Source organism: Cervus elaphus, chromosome 13 (assembly GCF_910594005.1).
Source record: "Cervus elaphus chromosome 13, mCerEla1.1, whole genome shotgun sequence".
Classification (NCBI taxonomy): Eukaryota; Metazoa; Chordata; class Mammalia; order Artiodactyla; family Cervidae; genus Cervus; species Cervus elaphus.
The window spans coordinates 20,085,587-20,105,411 of NC_057827.1; the positions used below are offsets into that span (position 1 = coordinate 20,085,587).

At 44.7% G+C, this 19,825-nt stretch overlaps 1 protein-coding gene across 13 annotated transcripts in view; it reads left to right on the forward strand.

The window, feature by feature from the left end:
• The window catches only part of AKAP13 (A-kinase anchoring protein 13), a 314,895-nt gene that overhangs the window by 137,056 nt on the left and 158,014 nt on the right, over positions 1–19,825 (forward strand). For 11 of the 13 annotated variants that reach the window (XM_043921539.1, XM_043921537.1, XM_043921536.1 and 8 more), the window contains exon 5: positions 5,073–5,256. In XM_043921539.1, coding sequence (XP_043777474.1) covers positions 5,073–5,256 — 184 coding nt within the window. Of the gene's footprint in view, positions 1–5,072; positions 5,257–5,298; positions 5,442–19,825 lie in introns of those variants that run through there. The other 2 variants (XM_043921546.1, XM_043921545.1) reach the window with 2 other exon arrangements.

The window sequence follows — 19,825 nt, forward strand, 5'->3', positions numbered from 1 at the left end:
TCAATTTCTTCATCTCTAAAATGGAGGAAAAGATATCCTGGAGTGTGTGCTAGTTTGCAGGCTTTTAAAAAATTTATTATTATTTAAAAAAAATTTTTTTTTTTTTAAATTTTGGCTATGCTGGGCTCCCTAGCTGTGGCATCTGGGCTCTAAAGCATGCAGGTTTGGTAGTTGCGATATGCAGGCTTCTGCAGTTGCAGCACATAGGGTTAGTTCCCCGGCGGCATATAGGATCTTAGTTCCCCGACTGGGGATTGAATTCATGTCCCCTGCATTGCAGGGTGCATTCTTTTTTTTTTTTTTTTTTTGTTGGTCTTGTTTGACCTCACAAGACCTCCAAAAATTTGCGGTCAAGCAACGGTTCTTTCTTGGTTCTACTTCACTTAGTCTACACGGCAGTACCGGAGACTAAGCTCAAGCAGAAGCAAGAAAGAGAGTGCAACTGCAGGGTGCATTCTTAACCAGTGGACCATCAGGGACGTTCCAGGCTCTTCATTTTTAGTATGCCATGACCAGTATCCAGTAACCTTTTGGACAAAGCAGTGATGATGCGGGAAAGCAGCATGTTCTATAAAAGGACTTTAAAAAAAAAACCCTCTTTGAAGCAGAATGAGGTTTTTTTTTGAGCTTATTTCTAAAGTCTTTCTTTACGCATATATCATCAAGAGGGAGTTTGTCCATTTTATCCTCCTCAATGTTCTTTAATGCCTAGTTACATGAAGCACTGGACTTTTTTTTGCCTTAGTTCTGCCTTAAAGGCAAATAATACAGGTTCATCTGGGTGGAGGGTGAATGGTGGGGTGGGAGTATCTTCCCTCTGAGCTACCAAGTTTCACTGAGTTGCCTCAGGTTTTCAGCACCTCTGTGGTTAGTGAAAGGGTGAACGAAGATGGTTTTTCCCCTGAAAGACCCTCGCACAGTAGCAGTCAACATAACTTTCTGGTAACAGAAGGTGGGCCTTGAAAGCCCTGCTCTGAAGAAAGCAAAGAGGAGCACGGTCCTGGGGGAAAGCTACATTCTTACTTAGTCATGGTGTTGTATAACTAACCGAGAAGCTCTGATCGTCTCTGGGGTAGAGAGGTTTGGGGTGGAGAGAAGGATGAGACAGGTTTAAGCCAGTTCGCACTAAACACAGCCGTGGCGTTCTCAGTTCTTTGTATCTGGTGTTTGGTTAGTGAAACCACAGTGGTAATCATTTGGGCTTTTAATTCCCGTACCTTTTCCAGATTGTTTGATAGCTTTCCATGGGATTTCCCTTAGCTACACTCACTAGAATTTTTGTATATTTTCACCTATTCATAGCTGCTAAAAAAGAAAATAAGCTAGTAAAGATATTTTATAATATATAATAGTAATCTACAGGACTGACTCCAAGACAAGTGCTTCCTCGTTATCGAGCACTTTAGCTCCAAAAGGTTTTATTGCCTCTCAGACCTTGACTCTGTCACAAGGTAGCGAGTGGCGTTTTTCCAGATGCCCGCTTCTCACGTGGGCCTGCTGTTGCCCATCCCCAGTAGGCGTGAGGATTCCTGCATCACGCCAGACCTGAGGTTTATTTGAGAAGGAGACCAGAACAGTCGGAGGAGCGGAGACTTTGGAGTCTCCCACATACACGTTCAAGGTGCACTGCGAGCAGGCTGGCTCAGTGTGGTAGGAAAAGCACATGTAGCCTTGGATCACTGTTTTGTTGACAGAATTCAGAACCCTTTGCTTAGACAGAAAATCCGGTGACTTGAAAAGGCGCAGACGTCTCTCAGGAGGACGGGGCGCAGCCCCTTTCTCTGCCAAGCTGAGTGTGAGGGAGGCTTCCAGCACTTGAGCAGGTAGGAAGCACGACGCTTCCTCTTGCCTTTTCCATGGGAAGCTGGGCCCAGGCCCACAGAGCAATTTTTTTTCCAGTTGAAAATAGTTAAACAGGAAAATCAACCAACCAGCATAAGGCCCTTGAAATAACAGTGAAACAGAAAGGGAATGGAGAAAGGGTCATGAGTATTCAGATGGGAACCTCTCTAATTTTCATTAAGAAACCTAAGAAAAATTCAGAAGAGGTTTTTCATTTGTCCTTTAAGAGATTGAAGAAGTCAGACCTGTTATAAAATCAGAGAAGGAAGCAATGAGGGAGAAAAAAATAAGTTTAATGATTGTGTTAATCAGGGTTGACCAGAGAACCAGAACCGGTAGGAAGATAAGTATTAAGATTTATTTCAGAGAATGGCTTGCACAGTTGTAGGGACTTAGCTAAGCAAGTCCAAAATTTGGAGGGCGAGAGCAGAAGAGAAGATGGGGGCAAGCTCACGCCCACCAGCATGAGCCAAGGCTGTCCTCCTTGGACAGGAGGGGAAGTCCTGCGCTGGATGGACTCCACGGCCACAGGCTGACACTGTCCTCTTCCGGCAGGGCTTCTTCTGTCTCCAGGGGAATCTCAGTTCTGTCTTTAAAGCCTTCCAGCTGGTTCAGTTAGGCCTTCCCAGATTAGCCAGGATAATCTTCCTTATTAAATCAACTGATTAGGCCCTTTAATTACATCTGCAGAAAAGCCATCACAATGAGGGCAAAGATGGAAGGGAGTTGTCTTAAATGATGCAAGGACAACCAGAAAGCCATAGCATAATCAAATTCAGACTGGGGACAAAGGACCCAATTGACATCAGAGGAAATGCAGTTAGTGATCTGAACAACAAAGTTGAGCAGCTCTCACGGTTACAGAGAAAACACAAAGATCGCAAGAGAGAAAAAAGTAGAACAGAGGCCAATTCTAAATTGTAGATCCTCTGGATTTTAAACTGAGATGAAAGCAACAAAAGCAATGATGAAAAGTGTGTGTTAGGTAAGAAAAATTACTTTTGGAGGAAAACGAGAGAAGGTGCTTCTTAAGCTACAGCATGAGAATGCTTGTGTGATTGATTTTTTTTTTTTTTACAAAAAGAGATGGGATGGAGTAATGGAGAGGGATTGGTTTCTAGATTCAAGACAGAAGCATCTTCAGATCTTGCTGATTTTTGCTGTGGGCAGTTATTAATCTCTCTTCATCCGCAGAAAGAGGATAACGAGGCCTCATAGGGTTATTGTGAGAATAGAAAGAGTGAATACAAAGCACCTAGCCCAGTGCATGGCATTGAGCAGCCTTCACCAGATATTACTGTTCTTATTACTTGTTGATCGTAGAGAGGGGGCGACCTAAAAGCAGACGTGGCACCTGCTCCTAAGGACTGTAGGATGAGGTTTGGGGTCCTCCAGGTGCTGGAATCAGGGTGCCAGCTTCAAGCAGCTGTATTGCCTTGTTACTGGAACTCTGCCTTTTGAAGGCTGAGCTGACTCAGAGCAAGTGAGGGATGAGGAAGATGGGGGCTGCAGAAGAACTGCTTTAAGGAGGTGCCGTCCAGTGGGGCCGGATTAACCAGTCTGTAAAAAATCACGAGCTCCCCGGCAGTGCCTTGTTCGCTTTTTTGTACTTGGTAAGGGTGTCAGTGCCTGTGAACAAGCGCAAGGCACAAGTCACGTGGTGATACTTGATCTTTTCTGAAAATTCTTTCCGTCCTTTCTTCTGGCCTGGCCACCTGCTCCGAGTTGTTTATTCACATTGGCAGCCACACGTGCGCTGGTTCCTTCCGTAGTGTTGATGTCTTTCCAGCCTTATGCCTCTGCCACCATTTATAAACCATTTAGTGTGCTGAGTTCTGTAAGGACAGTGTAAAATATGGAAGATGGTTTTTGCCTCCCAGGAAACTTACCCCGGCAATAAGGAGACTAGACTAAGGCACGTGTGATGTTAGAAGACAGTGCAGTTCACGTACAGTTGCAGAGTTGCGATGCATTTATTCTTACCCTACCGCTCACATCTGAAGCATCAGGGACTTAAATGTAAGGAGAAGACACTGGGGTCCAAGAAGGGTGAGCCTGCCCGGTGGGGTAAGTCGAGGCCTCCGGGAAGCTTTGGAGAAAGAGATGTTAGTGCAGCTGAAGGGACGAAAGCAGGCACAACCCCAGGGCACCATTCCCATTCTGGACTCTTGAGTGGTACTCCCTGGGGTCAGGTAAGCCCAGCCTCATCATTCCAAGTCAGACGAGGCGCAGAGTGTTGCCAGCGAACCTGGATTGTGATTGGAGGTCAGGAGGGACAGAGCAGAGAGCGGGGGAAGGGCAGGAACGCAACATCACTGAACACCCGCTGCAGCCGTCACCTGGCAGGCGCCTCGCCCACCCCTCTGAGCTGTTACCGCGGCCGTGGGAGCGGAGGTGGGGGTACCAGGCTTCAGGGACGCAGGGAGGGGAGCTCCGAGAGCTGAGACGGGTTGTGTCCAGTCGCACGGACGGTAAATGCCAAATGGGAACCCAGGTTTGTCTGATTCCAAAGTCCTTCCTCACTCTGCCACTTTCAGAGTGACTCTGTACCAAGAAGGGCCTTCGCTTCAGGTCAAACAGGTACATATTTTTCCTTCTAAAATTGTTAGTCTATCATCTTGGAGTCGGTCTGTCTTATTATGCCTGAAGATGCATTTCTTTCTTAAACAAACAACAAGAAAAAGCTGCCACTGCCAGCAATTTGATTTGGCCTTCATGTGGGAGAATAAAAAGACCTGTGTGTACTTAACAAGCAGAACCTGTTTTTAGTGTTTAACTAGCCAACTCCTCTCTGGGTGATATTTTTTTTTAAAGTAATTATACTTTTTGATACACCCATCTAAGCCCCAACAACTATTCCCCTTGGAACCTGATCCCCGTGTAGCGAGGCTGCATTCACTGCTTAAATTTTTCTGTCTGTCTGTCTCCCCTCTCATGTGTGTGCAGTCACCCTTGACGTCTGCGTTAAATCAGAACATAGAAACGGTTCCTCTTTTGTAGGACTGTCTCCTGTGGGAGATTTGGCCTCGAACCCTTTTTTCTAGCTTTGTTTTGTCTTTGAGAGCTGATTCTGCTTGGCCACGATAAAATTGTTCATGCTGTATGTTGAGGCGTAATGGCACGCTCTCAGGGGCTTGGAGGCAGTGGCGTTGACCTGAGCCACCCTTTTGTTCTTTTGCTCTGGGTTTTCACGTTCTCCTCCCCATCTTCCTCTTGTCGGCTGTCTGCAGATGGTGGCCCCCGGGAGACGTTGATGCATTTCGCCGTGCGGCTGGGGCTGCTGAGGCTGACGTGGTTCCTGCTGCAGAAGCCAGGTGGCCGCGGAGCTCTGAGCATCCACAACCAGGAAGGAGCGACACCTGTGAGCCTGGCCTTGGAGCGGGGTTATCACAAGCTGCACCGGCTCCTGACCGAGTAAGTGCGCCGTCTCCCGTTTCCTCCTTCTGGGCCCCGGCCCCGCCCCCGATTCACAGTAACCCCGCCCACGTGGCATCTCCAGCCTTCCCTGGGAACTAAACCCTCAGCTGTGAGCCTTGCCCTGCGCTGGAGGTCGGTAAGCTTGCTCCTGCTCAGCCCTTCGTTGTCTGAGAGGAACGCCTGTAAGTCACCTTCCCTCTTCTTCCCTTTCCTCAGCTTTCTCTGCCCTCACTCTTTCTTGCCTCTTAAATTTTACTGAAAACGCAGATCTAAGTCTGGTCTGTAGGGGTAGCACTCTATGACCAGGGTATCCAGTTTTCCCCAACTTAGTCCAAGAGGGGACAGTTCTTCTGTGCCATGCACTTTTTCCCCCTGGTATGTCTTTAAGACTTGAAAGAGTTAACCCGAAACAAATACTTTAAATAATTGCATATAGAAAGTTTGCTGAACCACTAAGTTTTGGTTTGAATGTGATTTCTATAAGTAAAATTGAGAGCAGTGGGCTCTTCCTGCGAGGAGCAGCAAGAACCGCCGAGTTGTCCTGGAAACGTGCTGCCGGAAGTCCTGTCTGTGTTTGTGGGTCCGGTTGTTACACATTCTGACTCTTCAGAGAGTGCTTGGAAGGAAGGCCGTTCGTCAAAACATTCAGGGTTTTTCCTTTTTTCTTGAGTGAATAGAAAAGTAAATGCTTTAGGACAGCCAACACTTTTTTTTTTTTTTAACTTTTTATTTTGTATTGGGATATCATACAAAAACAGTTGTGATAGTTTCCGATGGACAGTGAAGGGACTCAGCCATCCATATACATGTATCCATTCTCCCCAGCCAGTACTTTTCTTCGGAGTATTTATAAAAGACAGGAAATGTCAACTATAATTTCTCTTATTTAATGTATTTTTTACTGCTTTATGATTATCACCATCTTTTCCACCGCATGAGCAAGAATCAATCCCATTGGATCTGTGTTCTTTGGCAATGGAGGGACCCTTGTAAATTAAGTCAGTCTTTACAAATTCTCAGGTATTTTACCCATGTTAGATTCGATTTAGTTGCCTTTTATTTTTTACTATTCTAAACTCTGTGTGTGGGGGGGGGGGGGGGGGGGGGTAGTCTGGAAGGGCCCAGAAGAGATCTCAATGTAATGTAACTTTGTTATACAGAGGGGGGTGGGGGGCTATTTGTTTTCCTTTACCTGCCCCATGGTTACAATGCCCCCAGTCACTCCAAACAGGAGGTTCCTTGCAGAAAGCTTTCTGATGGGTGCCTCCGGTCCAGTGACAGCGGGAGGGGGCACACCTCATGTCAGATGAGCTGTGGATACTTGAGCTCTCCCGGGACCGTATTCCAGAGGGCAACGCATTCCGTTCCCTCGCACTTACCATCTGGCCAGAGACTGGATTCCTTCTGCTTGTCTGCCTCACGGCCTCTGGAAGACAGGCCTCATCCCAGAAGTTGAGACCATCAGCTCCGTATTACTGCCATGAAGTTCAAGTGCAGTTTTCTCCAGATTCAATCTTAGAGCGCAGAGGTTTTTCTGGGAAGCAGAGTTGGTTACGGATTGCCATCCAGATGGGGAAATAGAATGATTACAACAGCTTCTTTATATGCCGGGAGAGGATGTCACAAGACCGTTCTTGCAGCACAGCTTTAAGGAAACTAGAGTGTGTGTTTTTGGAGGAGAGACTTTGCTTTGCTTTATCCTGCCACCTCTGTTGCATGTGAGAGAGCCGCTTGGCTCCTTTTGAAAGGGAATAGGAAAAGGAAAGCCCACTTGAGAAGTCTCGACCACAGTAGAGCAGTGGGAGCACCCACTACAGATCCAACTCTGAACTGAGGTTCTTCTGGCTGTTACTGTTCTGCAGCCTAGAAAAAGTGCCAAGTCCTAATTGTTGTTCAGTCACTGAGTCGTGTCCCACTCTTTGCAACCCATGGACTGCAGCACACCAGGCTTCCCTGTCCTTCACTGTCTCCCAGAGTTTGCTCAAATTCATGTCCATTGAGTCAGTGATGCTATCCAAGCATCTCGTCCCCTGTTGCTCCCTTCTTCTTTGGCCTTCAGTCTTTCCCAGCATCAGAGTCTTTTCCAGTGAGTCAGCTCTTCACAGCAGGTGGCCGCAGTATTGGAGCTTCAGCATCTGTCCTTCCAGTGAACATTCAGGGTTGACTTCCTTTAGGATTGACTGGTCTCCTTGCAGTCCCAGGGACTCTCAAGACTATTAAGAGTCATAATTAGCAATTTAAGAAATGATCAGGAGGTGATTTTACTAAATCCCTCACTCTTCCTGTGATGTCAGTAGACTCTTCTAGATTTTCCACCATAGAGAGTCAGGAGAGATGAGATTATCTCTGACAGCTGAGGAAGCTGGGATTCAGAGTGGCAGAGTGAGGGGACCAGAGAGACAGGTGGCCGAGCTGGAAGCAGAAGCCGCATCTCTAGTGAGGCTGGCCAGAGTGGCCAGGCTCCCTGCAGAGATGCGGAGAACCCAGGAGGAGACTTCCTAGGATCCACAGCCTTTGCAATTAACAGAAGTTTATGCATGTGTGTTTCTGAATAAAGAGTTCATCTTGTGAAATTCACAGTGAGATTTGTGGGAAGTGAAGAATTGCTGCACTGTGTGATGGCTATCTTTCTTAGTAGTTCACTAAAATCTTTAGACTTGGATATGCTTACTCCTTCTCCCTTTCAAATTGTAAATTCTCATGTTGGCCTCTTACCTTCCCATTTCAGTTAGTATGAAATTTAAGTATCGTTTGTATCCATTTTACATTAATTGTAGCTGTTTACAGTTTAGCCTTAGCTGAAACATCAAGTTTATTTCAGTCCTTTTATACCTCTCCCAAGATAAATCTGTTGTTTTGATTCTTTGCTGCTTATAGTGTTTTGAGTGGGGAACAAAGGGTGCTGTGCTGATTCGGGTCCAAGTTCCTTTCTGCGTTTGTGTCCCTAAGGCTTATTTCCATAGTCTGTTTTGATTGACTGAGTCATTTCTATGTGAAATGTGCTTCGGGTTAAAAGCTTTCTCTTAAGTAAGACTCATGTCTATAGGGAACCTCCGTTTAGGACAGTTTGGGGACTTCCCCTTTTCTGTAACCTGTAGCTGTTAATTTTCACTTTGTTCAGTGACAGGGAAGAGAGAGATTTTGTTGACTTACAGCTCTTTCGCTTTAGTTTTTATTTTGACTAGGGCTTCTCAGGTGGCTCAGTTGTGAAGACCCTGCCTGCCAATACAGGAGATGTGGTTCAGTCCCTGGGTTGGGAAGATCCCCTGGAATAGGAAATGGCACCACTCCAGTGTTCTTGCCTGGAAAACTCCTTGGACAGAGGAGCCTGGTGGGCTGTGGTCCATGAGGTCACAAGGGTTGGACACAACTAAGCACAGACCTTTATATTTTGATGTCCATTTTGAATATGGATGCATTTGTAATCTGAAAATTCACCTTAAATAAAACATTACCAGTTTTGCCTGAGAAATCTTACTCCTCAAAGAGGGCCCTGCACATCTGCACCGCCTTCTTTTAGGTGGATGCAGTTACCTCCCATGTTTTGAGGAGCCAGTTGCACACTCTGCCCAAGGTCCCTCGGTGATGGGCAGAGCGGGGAGACAACCCAGGTCTTTAGGCTCTTAGGTTAGGATGCTCAGGAATGACGGCATTGGAGAAGTGTTGCATTGGCATTGTCTGACAGGAGAATGTTAGAACTGGGAGCTACCTGATGTCTTGTTCACTTTAATGACAAGTCAGAAACCTTAGGACCTAGGTCACTCATTAGAGCTGAGACCCAGAGGCAATTCATGGTAAAGGCAAAGCATGCAAACTTTGGGGTCAAATCTAAGCTTGTGTTTTGACTCTGCCATTTTTAGCTGTATTAGTTTGGACACATGAAGTAACTTTTCCTCTCTGAGCTTCAGTAATATCTACTTTCTAGAATAATGACTAAGGGTTGGGCATGTACAGTGTGAAAAAAATCAGGGTTTATTGGTCCCCCAGTTCATGGTCGTTTTTTGGAACACACAAAGGGGCTATAAATATGTTTCAGCTTGAAGAGAGACAGTATAGTATGGTGGAATTGCTTAGGGATGAAAACCTTGATATCTAAGTTTCCCCAGTTAGTATCTTGAGTGACTCAGAAGAAGTCACTTTCCCACTTGAGTCTCATGTTTCTCATCCCTTATGGATAATATCTCGTCTGTCTACACCATAGGTTGTTAGAACCCAGTGAGATTTGTGCAGATGCCTTGTTAAAGTCAAAGGGACTCTGTATGAAAGTGTCCTATGTAGTCATAAAATCACTGAAATGATTTTCACTGGTCAGTGAAGTTCACCTTCCCTTCCCGTCCCCCGTTGATTGGTCTGCCTACACTGTCCTTTTTGTAATGTTGATTATAGTTGTCTGTGAATTACAGTCAGTAGAAAGGTCGGGGGAGTTGTAGTGGAGCAGTCTGGTTTTGAGTCCAAGGTCTGCCTGTGTAGAGCTAGAACTGCGTGATGTTGGGTGATCCACTCATGTAAAGCCTTAGTGCCTTGTTTATAACATGGGAAGAGTAAGGGACCATCTTCAGGGATCACTTTGAGAGAAGAGTGCATAGCATTTCTGGGACAGAGGGGCACAGCCCAGTGGCTGACACAGATGTCATCTACCCTTTTCTTATTTTTCCTTTCCTTCCTCAGTTGTCCTTTTCTTCATATATTAAGAAAAATATGGCCAAAATGTTGGAAGTCTTTTCAGGCAGCGTTTGAACATTGCTCTTTGATAAGAGTTTGAGATTGTTTCCCAGTGTAGCGGATAACAGTGATGTTGGTGCCTCTGGGTTGTTGGAACTAGACTGGTAAGGAATCGTTCACAGCGCTGTCACCCTTACAGGAAGAGTATTTCTTTGAGGAATTTCCACTCCCCGGTGTTGACATAAAGGTGCAGAAGTATTTTATTTGCCCAAAGAATGAGTTTGAAAGTATTTGTCCTAACAGTACTTCACCTCATTTTCCGTATCAGTTCAACAAATCTGTATTTGTTGAATGCCTGCAGTGCCCTAGAAATCATGGTTGGTACGTTGCAGGTCATACTTCATTTTAACCTTATTACAGCCTTGTGAAATAGGTTTTATCTGTTTTATAGATAAAATATAGAGGCTCAGAGAATTCAAGTAACTGGCCCTAGGCTGTATACAAACGGTGGCGCTCCCGGTACACACGCAGTGTGGAATTGCCAGGGCCTCGTACTTCCCTCAGCGCGGATTTGACAGGAGGAGGGAGACTTGGGAAAGGCCCCTGGGATGCTGGGTGGGCGTCACTCACTCGGGGACAGCCAGCTTTCCATTTAGTCCCAGCCCCTACTCTCCCGAGCCGAGCAAGAGTCTCACTAAATAACCTAATGTTTACATTTCACATCACATGGTTTTAGATCTATTTTTTGGTTACCCTTAGGCTACCTTTTTGCATTTCGATGCTCCCGACATCCTAATGAGTGGGTCGGGTAGGTTTTGTCCCCGTTTTATAATCGGGGAAACTGAGGCCAGAGAGGTGAGGTGCGTGGCCCAGCGTCACAAGGCGTGGAGTCCAGTGTGCCCGGGCGGGGCTGACACGATGGCGTGTGCGGGGCAGAGACGCGGCCTGGCAGACCGAGGCCCTCAGCGGGTGGTTTACGCTGTAGCGTCCGCAGCACTGACCCCTCTCTGAGAGTCTGGGGGTGCGCGCCCACGCCCATCTTCTGACACCTCTGCTCTTGAAACCCGAGTTCAGGGTCAGGTGGTAGAGTAACTGGTACTCAGGTGTCCACATTTCACAATGGGACCCAGCCCTGTTGAGCAAGACGTCCTGTGAACATAGTGGTTGCCTTTTTAGGGTCCTCTTCAAGTACTTGACAAGTGGGTCCTTGGTAGCCCATCAGGTGCAAAACAAGTGTGTAGGCTTTGCTTTTGCTTAGGAGGAGGAAGGATGAAACAGATGTACAAACTTAACATTCAAAATGATGAAAAAAGCAAACAATTTTTTAACTTTACATTTCTCTGGCCCAAGTCTTATCCAACCATATGTTTGTTGATCCATCCCTCCTTCCCTCCATGTATCCATTCTCTCATCCTCTTTTCTCATTGTGTCACCTGGAGCTTTTTGTTTTGGTCAAGATAGGGTGGTAGAATTCCACCCCTAGAGTGGAAACTAGGGGTGGTAACAGTAACTGAGTGTTGAATACCTGCTGCATTGGCACTTTACACTGTGTTCTTAGTAAAACCTCTTAGCAGATGTCTAAGATAGAGTTAATACAGGTAGTATCAGTATTTTTTTTTACACATGAGAAGATAGACCCAGAAAGGCTAGTTTGCCCAAGGCCATGTGGTTAGTAGATTGGCATTATTCACAAACTTGTGTACTGGTTGTTTTAAAACTCTTTAATACAATTTTGTGAGGAGGCATGTTTGGTAACCTTGTCAGACTTTTAACCAAACTAATGATTCATAGATTTGATTTTCAGTAAAGCCCCCCCTCTTCCCTCTTCCTTTTTTGGTAAATTTCTAATCTGAAGCATTTTAAGAATTTTGACATTTCATTGTTTGCTTTTTTAAAAAGCCATTCAGCTACTGATCTCAGGATTTCCTTATCTGGCAACCTGCTGGCAAATTGCAAAATGTACTTTCTGAGGATAATGTTTGTATTTATCTAACAATTACACTAGTTACCATTTATTATGTTTGTGTCAGGGATTTTGGGTAAATTCTCATATATTTTCTCCTCTCCCAAACCCTTTGGGGGTGGGCACGTTGTCCTCAGGTAACAGGTGATCACCATAGCTGGCGAGGAGTGGGGCAGTAATTTGAACCAGATCGGAAATCTAAATTAAAACCCATGGTCTTTTATACTACCTTGGTCTTTCTAAGATGGTGAGTGGGTCCTGGTAGGTGGTTGGAACAACAGAGCCACTCCACGTGTCTCATGACTCCTACTGTATACTTCTTTTCCCCCCTGCAGTATGCATGCAAATAGTCCTAGCCTGTGTTTATTCTTGGTGTAACATTTACGCCTCAGAGGTTTTCTTCAAAGAATTATGAATTTATACACCTTAATTTGTGGCGACAAAGTTTCTGTGACCAACAGCATGTGATATTGAAAGTATTTCTGACTTGACTATAGACCCAGGTGGAGGAAAACATGAAACTAGAGCATAGGACTTGACGGGCGTTTGAGAGAAAAGGAAGGATCAGTTGGCACTTTCTGCCCTCTAAGGAACACACACCTTTAGTATATTATGCATTATTTTTATTTGATGAATTTTGAAGTTTCCTCAAAGGCATACCAGGACAAAGAATGACTTGAACATCTTACCTGCATTTATTATTAACAGAAATGAAAATAATTTTTAAGCAAAGAAAATAAGGAATGTTGAATAAACCTATGTGGCTAAAATCAGTATTTGGCCAAAGCTGACTATCACCAGTGTAGAATGAAGTTGTATTGTACACGAATAAATCTGAAACAATATAAAGAGTAGTTCTATGTGTTTATTAAGGTTTAATGGTTTTGAAGTCTTGTAGTGGAAAAGCAGTAATTTCTCAGCATCACCAGCTTCTGTCTGCATCGCTCTTGATTCCCTAACAGCATACTCACTTTCTGTTGACACATCAGTGTCCCTAAACAGGTAGGTGTTAGAAAATTATAGTTCATGAGAGTTCTTCCAGAGCGTGTTTTTTCTAAGAGGAATTTTGTACTTAGGATTCTTGATTTAGTGATTTTCAAAGGTTCTTGAGCTGTTGAATGTGGTTAGCATTAGGAAAGTCATTTTGGCAAGGTTTTGCTCAATGGTTTTATTGTCCATAGACACTTTATACGCCGTTTATAAAGGGCTTGAGCGTCCCTGGATATAGGTATAGGTGAGGGGTCTTGGAACCAATTCCTGCAGATACAGAGGCATGGTTGTGTATTGTGATGTCTTCGAAGTATTCTTAATAAAGTCTGTTGTTTTGACATTTGATTAGCAAAACCTATTTGAGGTACCTCATTTTTTCCTGTTATTTCTTTATACATTTATATCTGGATTGAGGATAATTTGTCATGGTGGCTATACATGGTTTTGACATGTCTCCTCTTTGTAAAATTTGGAGGTGGCAATGTTGACTTTTCAGCTTTGTTTTTCTCTTATAAGACGTGAATCATTTACAAATAGAATCTTCCTTGAAAGGCACATGGCTTAAATGGAATGAGAGATGTGCAACTTAAAGCATTTATTCTAGTGAGTGTTTATTTGGTGATGAACAAGTTAACAAACAGTTAATCAGAATTAGTTTTTATATATCTAATATAATTCTTCCTTGTATCATTTATTTTTTTGTAAACAGTAGTGGCTCAGAAATGGTAAGATGATCTTCATAAAGTTATCTAGCCAGAGCACTCTTTTAATATTCGTATTAACTATCAAGCTATTTCTCTATTAATTTAACCATCTGAAACACTCTTGTGTAGTGCATAGTGGCATTAACAGTTTTCACAGTCACTAATTATTGTAGTGTTTTACTCTCAACAGTAAATACATGTATGCTCTAATTGGTTTTAGAATTTTTGCAGCAAGAGTATATAAGGAGATTTGCACTTTATGTACTTGATCGTTGATCCCATACACATTGGGTAGGCATTCAGCTGTTTGGCCTTAAAAAATAGCAAAGCAGAACTTGAATGCATCCCTATTATTTGTCATCTGTAAACCTCAGTTTTCCTCATCTGTAACATAGGAAGTCACAGCATGTACCTCATAGGTCTGTTCAGATTAAATGAGAGCATGTTTTTTCCTGGTCAGGTTCACTGCACAACTGTAATGCTATCTCGTGAAACAGCAGGGCACTGGGAGTTCTGTTTTCTCCTAGCGGTAGAGTGGTTTGGGGTGGCTGCCTGACCGTTACCCCGCAGGCAGGGTCTCCGTGCCCTTTGCTTTTTACATGTCTAATACTCAGAAACTGCCTTCTGGTTTGCTCACTAGAGTCACACCACCCCTGGCATCCCATGGGTTTATTGAGCGCTTTGGGAGAACCAGATGCTATGCTGGTAACACTTTACAGTCAAGGTCGCTTGATCTCACAGCAAACCTAGTATTCCCACTCTGTTGACGGGGAGATTGAGCTGCTGAGAAATTGAGGCATGACTAGCCCAAGATCCCACAGGTGGTACAGGAGTCAAACCAAGTCTGTCAGACTTTCCAACTCATGTTCTAACCATCATCCTATAAAACTTGTGTTTTAAATTATTCAGCAGCATGGAATCTGTGCCAAATTGCTGATACAGAGTAGTTATTCAAATGATGGGCTCTTCTTCTTTTGTGCTGTTCCCATTCTGGTCGTTAAGGGCAGGTGGCTGTACTGTGTCAAAAAGGAAGGAGGGCAGGCAAAAACTCAAGAGTTATCAGTGCTGAGTCCTAGTGAACCTGCATGTGTGTGTGAAGCATAAGCAGTCCAGTGTGTGTTCTTAACACCTAAGGTAGTGGCTTTCCGTTCATTTTAAGATGGATCAGTGGTCCACCCCCACCTCCCCCCTCCCCCTCCCCCCTCCCCTCCCTCCTCCCTCTCCCCCCTCCTCCCTCTCCCCCCTCCTCCCTCTCCCCCCTCCTCCCTCTCCCCCCTCCTCCCTCTCCCCCGTCCCCCCTCTCCCCCCTCCCCCCTCCCCCTCCCTCCTCCCCTCTGCTGGCGCTTGTCTTCTCTCCCTCCATCTCCGTGGAGCTGTGGTTGATGCCATAGGACTCCTTGAGGTCTGGCACTGTGAGGGTGATGTGGTTTCATGAAAGATATTGCAGTAACCCTCAAATAAGGAACTAGGTGCTGCACTTCCTGTCAGAAGTAGACTCAGCAAAACACGCCTTTGGGGAGGCCTGACCTGACCGTTCCTCCTCTGCTCTTAAAGCCAGGACCCAAATAGGATGGGCTTGCGGTACTCGTGGTGCGTGGGCAGCCGTGAGTGAGTATCTTCTTCCAAATGGATGCACTGCCGACCTTCATTGTTTATTCTCTGCAACTTGATGGGGCCTTTTGCTGTATCTCAGCAAGTATCTCTGAGCTTCCCCCACAAGTGACTGGTGTTGTTAGTACTGGAAAGATGTTTTTCTCTGCAGTTGATTTGACAGGGTCTTACATGTATGTTAGCATGAAACTGAACTTTCTTTTTGAGTTGCGACACACAAGGGGAGAAGGCGGAGGTTGAGTGGTGGTTAGCCGTTGTGTAACAACAGCTGGACGCCGGCAGATTAGCCGAGGTTCATGCTGGGCTTACTGAATTTTGTTGGACCACATGCACAGACCTTGAGGTTTGGAGCCAGCCGTGGATTCTCCATTTGGATGATGGAACCCTTTCTCTGAGGAGTGGCCTCTTAGTTTGTGCTTTTCTACAGTTGAAAACTTGCTTTGGATATTATAAAAATTTTGACAGAAAGCCAAATCACCTGACTGTGGTGATTTAGTCGCTAAGTTGTATCTGAAGCTTGGGTCCACCTGGACTATTGCCTGCCAGACTCCTCTGTCCATGGGATTATCCAGGCAAGAATACTAGAGTGGGTTGCCATTTCTTTCTCCAGGGGATCTTCCCAACTAGGGATCGAACCTGGGTCTCCTGTGTTGCAGGCAGATCCTTTACCCGCTGAGCTGTGAGGGAAGCCCCTACCATACCTGACACCTGACTAGCTTCTGATAAGTATTATAGTGGACTTAGAATTTTCAGAATTTGAATGTGTCCTCATAATTTGACACAGACTTTCCTCGTGGCTCAGACGGTAAAGAATCCCCCTGCAATGCAGGAGACCTGGGTTCGATCCCTGCATCAGGAAGATCCCCCGGAGGAGGGATGGCTACCCGCTCCAGTATCGTTGCCTGGAGAAGCCCATGGACAGCAGAGCCTGGTGGGCTACAGTCCATGGGGTCACAAAGAGTCAGACACGACTGTGCAACACTAACACTTCATTTCACTTCATAATGGGACAGTGTTGGGGGGTAGGTATCACTGTGGACAGTCTAAAGCGGTACAGAAGTTTTGGAATTAGATCTGAATTACCACAGATCCTGGGTTTTTCACTTACTGTGGACTGGGGCAAGTTATTCCTCGAGCCTCACTGTCCTCACAGGAACAGTGGAAACACAGTAGCCTGTGTGTCAGAGTCGTCGTGACGATCAGAAGTCAGTGCCGTCCGCCTGATCCTGCACTACCCGACTTCCCTGGTGGCTCAGATGCTAGAGTCTCCCTGCAGGGGAGGAGACCGGGCTTCGGACCCTGGGTCGGGAAGATCCCCGGGAGGAGCGCCTGGGAAGTCCCGTGGACTGAGGAGCCTGGCGGGCTGTGGTCTCTGGAGTCACCGAGAGTCCGGCACGACCAAAGCTGCCAACACTGACCAGCCATGCTGCTAGTATCACTAGTTCCATCCTTCTGTTTTTTTTCCCCCTGTTGCTTACTCCTTCCAGCATGTTCTCACCCCACGCGGAGGACAGTGCTAGTTCTGCCTGATCGGCGAAGCTCTGTGAGAACCTCTGCAGAACTCTCAGACCTCGTTTCGTAACGTTCGCTTCGTTTCCGTTGCCTTCCCCGCACAGCCGCGCGGGTCAGCTGCTGGCCTCCTCTGATGCTGGCTGTCATTGCTGAACCCTTTGCCTCATGCATTCTGTCCCGGCAGCTTCACATGCTCGCTCTTTCCGTGGTTCTGATCAGTTGCCGTATCTTCTCAGACCATCTTCTGGCACCTGCCTGCAGAGCCTGTGTCTCCACTCCAAGGAGTTTTCTGCCATAAGCACCTTGTTTTATCTGCTTTAAAGCACTTACCTCTAACTGTAATCATACGTCTCTCTATACTGTAACCTCCAACATGATACGAATCTTGGCTGTCTCATTTATTCATCAATATTATTTCTCACACCTGGAAACGTAATAGATACTGCCTGAGTATGCATGTTTGAATAAATGAAAAAATAGATAGCCTAGGCCATCTTCTGAAAATGTATGTGTGTTTTTATTGTTTGTTTTTGTTTTTTAACATCATCCTGAAATAACTTAAGAACGGCATAAAGAAGACTAAATTCTGGTGGAATGCATTTGTAACACAATGGCATACTACCTGTAGTGTTGTCTTTTTAGTGGACTTCTGGAAGCATTTTATTTGGCATTAAAACATTTGAAAACAAGCATTCATATAGATCTTAATACCTTTTCATGTATAGAGAAACAATATTTTTATAATTGCTACACGTATAACCCAGTTTGCTCCTATTTAATAGGATATAGATTTTCATTTTAAGGTTGTACAGAGTAAAGTAAAATTCTCTGTATATTATACTGGAAGTATCTCCCAAGATCTTTTTATATGCAGACCATATTAGAGAATATGTGCTGATATGTAAATAGTTCTGTTAAGGTACAAGTGTTCAGTAGAATACTTACAGTGCCTTTTAAAAGGTAATCTAAAGGCGCATTTAGCTTTTCTTTTAGCTCATTAATCTACATGAGTAACTGTACTAAATTGCTTAGGAATAGATTGCTTGGAATGAATCTTTTTTTAAAAAAAAACATGTTTCAGCCCTCAGGCAGCCCTAACTCTGTGAAACCTTGTTTGGTTTACCTGAACTTTGTTCTCCATCTACATGTAGAACATCAACCTTGTCACCTGGACTGTCACAAATATTTATAATGAAAGAACTCTGAAAAGCTGAGTCCTGCCGTTCAGTGTATGGTAGTCCCTCAGGACCTACCACTTGTACCAGTGTCGTGAATGCGCAAGTCCCGCAGTTGGCCATCTGTATCTCTGGTTCTGTAGCCTCAGCTTCAAGCAGCTATGGACTGTATAGTACTTCAGTGGATTTATTGAAAAGCATTCGCATGTACGGGAGACCCATACAGCCCAAACCTGAGTTGTTCAGGGATCAGCTGTACCATTTTTACTATGTACGGTGATTAGGTTTCTATATTTCACATTTTATTAAAGGAAATCATGTCATTGTATTAGTGGAAGAAGCTCTTCGTGACATGCCTTTTAAAGTAGATTTTTAGATGCTTTTGGTTTTCTAAAAGTAATTAAACACTGGTTGGGACCGAGCTTTTAAAATATTCTTGAATATCCTTGAGTTAGTTTCCAGGCCTATGTGAAGTGTTCCCTGGGAGAAAAGAAAATTTGTCCAGTGGGTCTGTAGCTGGTACCACATTCCATGTTTCCGTCCATGCCACGCTGTTTCTTTCTGCTGCCACTGGCCTGTCCCCCCAGGGTCTGTAGATTTTTAGAATGTGAAGTCAGGTTCCTGGCAGACTGGAGGGATCGCTGTTGTTCAACATGAGGCAGGCCCTGAATCAGGGCTGCTCTGCCAGCTCTTTGTCCCTGCTCCATGATGAGATCAGTATAAAGTACGTTGGGAGTATGTGTTTACAAACTTTTATAGTAATCTGACATGGGCTTCCCAGGTAGCACAGTGGTAAAGAATCTGCCTTCCAATGCAGGAGATGCAAGAGATGCAGGTTCGATCTCTGGGTCAGGAAGATCTCCTGGAGGAGGAAATGGGAACCCATTCCAGTGTTCTTGCCTGGGAAATTCCCAGGCAGAGGAGCCTGGTGGGCCACAGTCCATGGGGTCAAAACGAGTCGGACATGATTGAGCAGCTGAACACACACACACAGTAATTAGAATAATTGTATATCTGTTGAATCTGTTAAAGCTTTGGGCATAAGTTTTTTTGTGTAAGTTTTGTTTTCCCAGTAATTTTTAGAATTTTTAATTTTGTGATGAATGGGAAATTTAAGAAAAAAATCTGACCCTTGATAAATAGTTTGAGTTCTCACCTGATGCATTTAATCTACTTATTTTGCAGTGCTATAAATCAGGGACAGTGGATCAATGTTTTATGGTTCCTGTATAAGTAGCAGAATTTCTGGGAAAAGAGTAGAGAAGAGTTACCAGGAAAAATGTCACATGTATGCAGTGACCAGTCTTTATTTTGACTTTGTTTACTTGTCTGATTGCTTCTAAATAAGATTAATCCATTTCATCAATTGAATTATGAAAAGTGCTGAATAAGGGCAGTGGGACTTAAAAAGATAGACAAGATCATTAGAAGTTTGTTAGACTTAAGTATGGGTTCCTTTCTTAAAATTTTTTTTTTTTTAATGACCGTAACATACTGTAAAGTCACATGAATTTCATGCCTGAAGATGAGTCCTGCCCAGATTAATGAACAAAAATTAGTTTTTCTTTTTCCTGAACTGGAAAAGCTCGTTTGCAGAGTGACGACTTGTGATTAAAATTACTGGTTTGTATAAGTAAGGCAAATAGTTTATCGGTAGAATCACGAAATCTTCACTGTTTGAAGCCTGTTAATCAGCTGATTTTAATGGTCACCATTACACTGGAGTTTGGGATTCGTATTTAGCTCTTAATCTTTCTGTCATCAGTTCAGTTCAGTCGCCCAGTTGTGTCTGACTCTTTGCGACCCCATGAACCACAGCACGCCAGGCCTCTCTGTCCATCACCAACTCCCGGGGTCCACCCAAACCCATGTCCATTGAGTTGGTGATGCCATCCAACCATCTCATCCTCTGTTGTCCCCTTCTCCTCCTGCTCTCAATCTTTCACAGC